The 8,742-nt window shown below is 37.3% G+C and overlaps 1 protein-coding gene across 1 annotated transcript; it reads right to left on the bottom strand.

Moving 5' to 3' along the window:
* Window positions 1-112: 112 nt before the first annotated feature.
* LOC140967188 (uncharacterized) lies at window positions 113-6,585 on the bottom strand (the record flags this gene model as incomplete). Its single annotated transcript, XM_073427593.1, has 7 exons — window positions 4,765-6,585; window positions 2,754-4,409; window positions 2,264-2,630; window positions 1,783-2,144; window positions 1,463-1,567; window positions 871-960; window positions 113-223 (listed from the first exon to the last, which is right to left on the bottom strand). Coding segments are annotated over exons 1-7 (3,366 nt in total), but the record flags the coding sequence as incomplete, so codon positions are not given.
* Window positions 6,586-8,742: the final 2,157 nt, after the last annotated feature.

Below are 8,742 nucleotides of genomic sequence, written 5' to 3'. Positions count from 1 at the left end.
GTTAAACAACGCCGATGACACGTCTCGATTTCGGGGCGTGACACAAATAATACCGGTCAAGTGGAGCAGAACTTGAAACGCAAAATAATAGGTATGCAAAAATGTTACTTACCTTGTGCAGGATAGTAGGGCTCTTTCCCCAGCGAAGCACAGCTTGATTCTCGGGGTGAAAAAGTGAAAAGTAGCCAAGAAGTGACAAAGATTCCATCAAGAGAGAACCAATCTGTGAAAAGTGCAGCAATCATAAGATTTTCTTACCCCTCATACCATCAATCATGCTAACAGCATAATGAATATCTGGAACTACAGATTCTCAGACCAGAGGATATGTTACTGGTAATTCATTCTGACAGTAGTGGAGTATACGCGAAAGGAAAAATTATTCCCATTCCAACCCCTTTTCACTCTTTTGAGCCAAAGCAGAAACAAGCTCAACGTCAGTTTCATGCTTTCACTTTAGAAACTTTTTTTTAGAGACAGAGAGAAGAAAATAGGTCTTCTTCATGCTATGCCATGCCTGGTGGCGTGAATTGAATGCATCGATAAACATTATACCATGTGGGACCTACATGAAGAATCCAGTGAGACTTTCATGATCCAACCCGATCAAAGCACCCAATGTATGTCACTCAAATGTGGAATAGAAAAAACTATAGGAACATCATAATATGATGATGGGAAAAAGGACGTTAACTGTCATGACCAATGGCTTAGAGATGAATCTAAATCTAAACATGTGAGTTATTGATGCTGAATTGCTGCCGGTGTTAGTGAAAAACATATATTTCTCTTAAGCACTGTTGAATTTGCAATTTACCAGTATGTCCACTTTATATGTCCATCTTGACAAGATAAGTAGTACTATGTTACCTTATCGGTTGCTGCTCCCCAGTTGTTTGTGCAATGAGCAAGAAAAAAACTCATCAAGTGGAAGAACTCCATTTTCAGGTCTGGGCGTGCCTGCACTTGATTGAGGAGAATAAAAGTAACTAATTTTAGATCAAAAGGAAAAGGAAATACATAATGTAAATAAAGTGTGTGAATGACAAAGCGAGTTAAAATTGTATTGAACACTTTTTAGAGAACATATGTGTCCTAACCACAGAACTAATTAGAGTCCATTCCCAGGGGTAATTTAATACGCATAAAACTAGTAAACTACGTAATTCACACCTAAAATAATTTATGACCTTTAAATTATCATTTTGGCACTTTTCTTTCAACCATTTCCTGCAATCAGTGATATAAAATATCTCCATAACCTTTTCCTTCAATGAATGTCTTCTTCTGCTATTTTGTGCACAAGAAACTCTTCAACAAATTGTGATTGCTAAGCCCCTTCAATATTTAATGCCTTATAATATGGTAAAGGTCTTGAGTCATATGATATATTTAAAAAAATTATGTAAAAAGCTATTTACCATCACAAAAATCACAGAATGAGAGCCCAGCAATGACTTACCAGCATTTTCTGGATGAATGTTACATCTATCAAAGCCAGATTGTTCAACACCTTCAGAATACCAGTCGCCACTTCCTCAAAATTAGATGGAAGAACATATGAGCTCTGAAAATATATGGTTAAAAAAACAATCAAACATCGAGGATGCAAGTGAACTTAACACCGTCACTATACTTTTCACACAAACAGCTACAACAGCATTGACACGAGATATTATTGAAGTCACTAAGAAAAGAAAACAAAGAACATATTATATTGTTCTGCAGACCATTATATGGACATACAATGGCACTCATACATGTCAAGGGCCGAGAAGTTACCTGTTCAGCAGACAACCGGTTATTGGTTTGCAATAGCACGGCAGTCAGCATGGAAGGAAGACACACTAAGCCAGTATCAGAAATTGCTGAAAGAAGAAATATTGCAGGATGTTTTGAATCTGAACCACTCAAATTGTTTTTGTCTGTACTACCATTTGCAGAGCTATTCCCATACTTCTGAGCAACTGCACACTCGCATGTAACATCTGTTGGAATTTTCAACGGCTCATTCATGACACCTGAACTCTCGATTTTAGAAGAAATATGCCTGACATTGTTTGAATCATTATTGTCAACAAGTATAGTAACAGCTGTTCCTTCGAAAGTGGAAGTTTCATCTAATGGGTTGCCCCCTGGCAAATCTGGCAAAATACATATGGTTTTACTTGACCTCAAAAGGGGTATGCTATCTACACAAAAGTGTGATAAATTGAATCCTAAATTAGCACGTTCGGGAATTTTTATCTGTCCAATTTTATGCCCGTCCNGGCCGCAACAGTCCATATAAAACCGTCGGTGACTTCAGAAATCAACTCCATATTTCCAATTGAGGTTTTACTCGAGACAAAATTAGTTGAACCAGGAATAATTAATGATGCTGCCATCTTGATATAGCTCTCAAGAGCTGCTGCCAACATTGGAATAATTGGAGGCAACAGATTTTGCACAAGAAAATAACATTTGTTTGCAGGCGTCGACAGGACCACCCTAAGAAGCCGTAATAGGAAAATCATCACCTGGCAGGCTTCAGGTTTTGATGTGTGAGAATCTGGTAGTGCTGAAGCAATAACATCAAGCAGACCAGCTTGGCGAGAAGCCTGCAACTCAGGATCCCTCCCCTCCAAGAACTAAATGAGCGAATAAATGAATGTCAAAGATACAAATAACTCTACAAAACAAGATAAAACAAGAAATATAGATATAAAAAAGAGGAAAAGGATAACTGAAAACCTAAAGACAAAGTCCTGTACCTTGATCATTTCAGCAGTTATCAGTCCAAAACTAGAAGCACCATCTTTCCTTGCTTGGCGAAGTTTTTGAAAATCCTGAAGCCACTTACCAATTTTTACCCTTGCAGTTCCTATGGCAGTTCGATATGCAATTCCAGAACTTTCAGGTCCAAACGAAGGCTCTGGAAATTCATGTTTCATTGACATGAGTCTTTGCCGGATTCTTCTTATTCTTCGCTTTAGTGAATGTTGTGAAGCTTCATTGGTCAAAGTACAAGAGTCTGCAGCACGGCCACTATTGTTTTCCTGATTATCTTCTCCATTACCATGTGGAATTGATCTACCTAAAGCTTGGCCTTCTTTACCTGTAAAGCGCCGCAATAAAGGTGAAGATTGATCCCTAAAATCCATTGATGCCCTTTCCCGTATTTGTTCTAAATAAAACTTTCGTCGCTGCTCACTTTCGCTAAGTCTTTCAGCTAATTTCTGAGCCAGGAGTTCAGCTTCTTCCTGTTGGGCTTTGGCTCGAACCTCCTTTCTCCTCATCTGTTCCATAGCCTTGGCTTCACGAGCAGCACTTGAAGCTTTCCGTTCTTCTTCCCTCCTCACCAGTGCCTCTTCCTTTCTGCGCTGAGTCTCCGCAAGGCGCTGCAACTTCTCGGCTTCAAGGAGCCTCCTGCGTTCCAAAACAGCTTCTTCCCTGGCCATGTCCTCTTTCTGCTTAGTTTTCATTACTTGAACTTTCTCTGCTCTCCTCATCTCAGAATCCTGAAGCTTTTTCCACAATATATGCTTTTCATTCTCTTCGTTCAGCGAGGTGATGAAGCGTACCTCATTAACTTTACTGCTTTCATCACCAGCTCTTCTAACAACCTGGGCTAAATAAGCTTCATGTCTGGATTCAGTGCGCTGATGACGAGCAAACATCGACTCTCGTAATTTATTGCTTCGAACAGTTTGCCATACATTTACACGATTCAGTTTCTCTGAGGTTCGTTGAAGCTTTTGAACGCTCTCGTTCTCAAGTTGAGTTCTGATTCTTGTGGCTCGAGCATGTTTTTCTTCAGCTTCTTTTTTAAGATCAAGGACAGATTTTTTTTTCTTCTCCGGGGACATAAGTTTATCGTGCAAAACACGCACTCGCTCAGCACTTTTCCTTCCCATGCCTGGTGAATAAGAGAAACGAGAAGATACACAATGTGGAGATGAAAGTAAGTCCTCCCAATTCCTCTTCTCTTTCCAAGCATCCAAGGATTTTCCTGAGCATCCACTTCTCTTGTTCCCATCTTTTTCTGTATGAGTATCTCCTCTAGGGATATTCGCTGATCTAGGTTTCTTCTCACTGGTATACTCCAGTGGTTCACGATAACTTTTACCTTTGATGCCAGTAGCATAACCTGGATTACCAGAGTTAAGATTTCTTTTTTCCTTGGTTGAGGCCTGAGAGATTACTGGATCTCCAGTCCTTGCTTTCACAGCGAATCCTTTAGAATCACCTTTCTGAGCATGTTTCTCCAAAATATTGCTGGATCTGAAGTCGCGACCATGACCATCAGGCCCTAGATTCTTGCCATTGTTACCTCTTTCACTTGCTCGATCTTGTTGAATTTTCCTAAATGCCTCAAGAGATGATGAAAGGATTTCTGCTCTCCGTGGCGAAGTTGTCATTCGACGGACCTGCCTCAATATAAAACAGAATAATGTTCAAGAAATCATTAAGAGAGAGAGAAAAAATACTGAACGTGACCATTATCTCATTATGAAATGAGTAAACTGTTTCAGAAATCAACAATTTATGTTATGAGAAACCATTATAAACAAGCGACAAGGATTTCATCAACCACCGGAGCTAAGACTTAGCAATGCAAAAGAAACAAAGAAATTGACAAAATATTTTCCTTAATTTAATCAAAATATTTGTAACAAGAAAGCATAGAGTGTACAGAGTCAATGCACCATCTGAAGTACATTATGTGCCCAACCATTTAACTCTTCATCATGCATTTGAAATTAAAAAGAGTAAGAACCTAACCTCCCATGAAAGAGCATGTGGTCTACGATGATCAGACTGCAATATAGATGGTGCCCCATCAGTTCCAGGACATGATGACCTTTTCAATTTCTCGAACTTTTCAACTCTAAACTTAAGTTCTCTAAAATCTGATGCAGCTTCATCAAGAACAAGACTAGCCTCTTTCATTTGATCAAGATCGCACTCTAGTTCACAGAGAAGATAGAGTTCATCCACAGCCCTATTGAGGTTTTCAAAGAGAAATCCCCAAAGGCGTTCTCTGAATCTTTCTTTGCTCTCACCTGTGACGCCTGCATTCTGGGTATCCAGTAAATCCTCGCCATTTTCTTGCTGTTTTTGTTCTCTGGACTCCTCAACTGAAGCTCTCAGTGTCGATTGTCCTGGAATCCCAGGTTCAATAATCTCAGTTACCAGTACCTCGGAAGTAGGGGTAGTTTCCCCAATGCCTAAAGAAGGAAAAACGAGAGAACAACCAGTTTTCGACGTATCATTAGCAGTTTCTCTCATCTCAACTTCTTCACTGGCAGAATGTAAAATATCATTATCTGGTGGATAGCATGTGTCATCATTCTCCTGCTCAATTTGTTTAGATTCTATGTCAACGCATGAAATAAGTGTACTTGGACAAACTATTTTCTCACAAGTAATTTGCTCTTTCACGTCTTCTGAAGTCATTTCACTCAGCTCTTTACAGTTCTCTTCGAGGGATATAGTCCTTGGAAACGATGAGTGGGGCTTTGGAGGATCCTGAACTTCATCGGTTGTTGCTCGGATGAATTTGCTCTCCTCAGGATCACGTGATCCAACATATGAAAAAGATTCATCAGAACCCCCAGCCTTCACAGAAGCCAGATTGTGATTTTCAACTCCCCCGAACTCAATTCCAGATCCAGAAGCTTTCCCATAATTTACTAGAGTTCCCTCATCCAGGTCACCCCACTTAATTCTAGGAAGGAGACCATTTTTAGAAATATGATCCTGATTTACTACTAATTTGTAACTAGCTTGTTGAAAATCTGCAGCTGCCAAATTAGACGAATCTAAAACTTCATTATCTTGATTAACAACACGTTTATCAAGGTAAAGATCAACTGCTTCATCCTTAGCAAAGACAGAAGAATAATTCAAAGCTTTGCTGACATCATGCACAACATAATCTTTACTTCTATTGGAATGCTGGGTAATATTATAGTTATTCTCAAATCTTTCACACAATAAAAGCCGATTGCTAGAATTGCAAAAACTCTGTTTTCCAGTGAGTCCTCCAGAACTCTGTATGAGCTTGAAACTGCTTCTGTGTTTCTGCAAATAAGTCAAAACAAAGAAAGTGGAACCTCACATTCTTATCATAGGGATAGCAATAGAATATCAAAAGACAAACTTCATGTGAGAGGCAAAAGAAACAGCACACAGATAGAAGGGACCAATTAGTAATGCAGCAAAAGAAAGTCTAATAGTAAGGAGGATAAACAGAAATAGAGGGCTGCATCACATCCATCAAGCAATACATCTACAATAAAAAAAACCTACACATTGGTTCATGGTACTAAGAAAATCAGCTTCAACTCATTTGTGTAAGATCCAAGTAAAAACTACGGTTTTTAAACAAGCTACTGGAACATCCATTCCATTACGAGTAGACGCATTTGAGAAAATATAAATCTAGATGCCGAAATTGCATGGTATGTATTACAGTCCAAAATCACTGTTTTAAAACTTCCCATATGAATATTCTCAACACAGAAGGAATCAAATACTTCTTCCCATGAATATCAGGATGTGCAGCATCATTCTTTATCTTTACAACAATGATATGTTCGTCCCAAATTCCCAATTGAGTAAATAGGTGAGGGCACTTGCCTCGATTCTTTTGACCGATCCCTCCCATGAATTGGTTTATTATTACATTTACCGACACTGTCGGCTTACAGTTGTGTTTCACTTACATATTTTATATGGTCTCATTATCCAAGGGAGATATATACATACATCGAAGCTGTTCTTACCGACACTCTCGGCTCAGATGTGTTTCACCAACTGAATTGGCCTGATTTCAGTTATATCAAACTCAAATACTTCGAAAGTTGTTTTTGTAAAGTTTTTTGAAATGGTGTCTTTGATGAGAACATTGGAACAGACGGCATAATTTGTTTTTTTAGGACGCTTTTGATTTATTTAAATTTTAATGTGATGGAGATGTTTTGAAATTTGAAAATGTGGTAGTGGAAGGTGTATATTTTTGGGAATGAGTTGATGCTGGAATGAAGTTCTTTGAGTTTGGATAAGAGCAATTTTTTGGAAGTTGGTGAAATCAAACAGCTCTAGATTTTTAATGGAGAAATCCCCAACTCCGGTGATAAGGTCCCTTTGATCTGAACCCTGAATTTTTCCCAAGCTCCTATAAGGAGAATTATTGTATTAATTTCATCGCATGCTGATGTTGATGGAAATGGAGTCTTAGTCTATGGGGAATTAATTTGTTGCAGTTACCATTCAATTACAGATGATAGAAAACGATGAGCATTTTCGCCGAGCTTTTATATTCTTTGATAAAGATGGTAGTGGCTATATTGAACTAGATGAACTACGGGAAGCCTTAGCTGATGAAACAGTCGAAACTGATTTGATGTACTCAAGGACATAATGCGAGAGGTTGATACGGATAAGGTTAGAGTCTTGACTGAATCTTACAATACTTTCTCTAATCAATCAAAATACATCAAAAGCTTTGAGTTGTTGATACATTTTTCTTTTGTCAAAACCATTTTTGCATTTTATTTCCAAAATACATGCTGAACAACCCAAACTAGAAATTTTTAACACGACATCTTGTCATGATCAAAGGATTCTGTTGACAACCCAGTTACTGTATTTCATAAGATGGACAAATTAATTACGAGGAATTTGTTGCGAGTATGAAAACCGGAACAGATTGGAGAAAGGCCTCCAGATAGTATTCAAGAAAAAGATTCAAAAGTTTAAGTGTTAATATGATGAAAATTGTGATATTTTCTCTTCGCGACTTCATCTTAAATAGACTTGGTCTTTCAGAATCCAATACCTCTTACTTATTGACATTTGAAGCTTCGGAAAAACGTAAAGATGCAAGAAAATATTCGACTTACTCTGGCATTCTTAAGGGTGTAAGATATAGTACAGAATGAGATTTCGCGGATGATTGTGTATTTGTGTAATCTTGTTTTTGTTTGTAGAATGTGTATGTTTATGTATTCTTTGGCTTCTGATATCCGTTTGTATTTGATTCATTTCTTTAGTTGAAAAATGTTGGTTAGGAATATGTGAAATCTGAAATATGATTGTTCAACTTATGTAAATGTTATTTGGTTGGGATCTTCTGTTGACCTTTTATATTAATGGATTTTCAACTTCTGTCCACCTCACTGAATTTCTTTAGTTAAGAAGTGTTGATTAGAGGAAGGCCGGAGGCTGTTATTTTGTATACCAATATGGGAAAAAGGTATATACGTACTTTACTATTATTATTATTATTATTATTATTATTATTATTATTACTATGTAAATGAAAAAACAGTCTAAATTGGATAGGAAATCACGCGCAATGTTGCATATATATATATATACTAGTAGCAAAACACGTGCGTTGCAGGTGGGTAACGAACTTAAGTACGTTATGAATATTGATTCTAAATTTGCAAATGAACGTAGAAACATAATTTTTCACAAATTATTCAATAACATATATTATTTAACAGCTTATTTTTCTTCGATTAAATTCACCAATCATAACATCATATTTAATTTTTATGTTTCTTTTCATCGTCAGATTTGATTTTGATTAATCTCTTTGATGCTTGTGTGTTTTTTACTATGATCTTCCTGTTTTGTTTATTTGAGTCGTTCACGATTTGGGTCTAAAAACAATTGGAAAAAAATGGAGTGATTAAAATAGACATGATGTATATATTAATTTTAAAATTATTGATATAATTACTTGAA

Source organism: Primulina huaijiensis, unplaced genomic scaffold (assembly GCF_012295235.1).
Source record: "Primulina huaijiensis isolate GDHJ02 unplaced genomic scaffold, ASM1229523v2 scaffold24067, whole genome shotgun sequence".
NCBI classification, from domain to species: Eukaryota; Viridiplantae; Streptophyta; class Magnoliopsida; order Lamiales; family Gesneriaceae; genus Primulina; species Primulina huaijiensis.
Note: the sequence above shows the minus strand (reverse complement) of the source record. Positions and strands in the feature narration are given on the sequence as shown.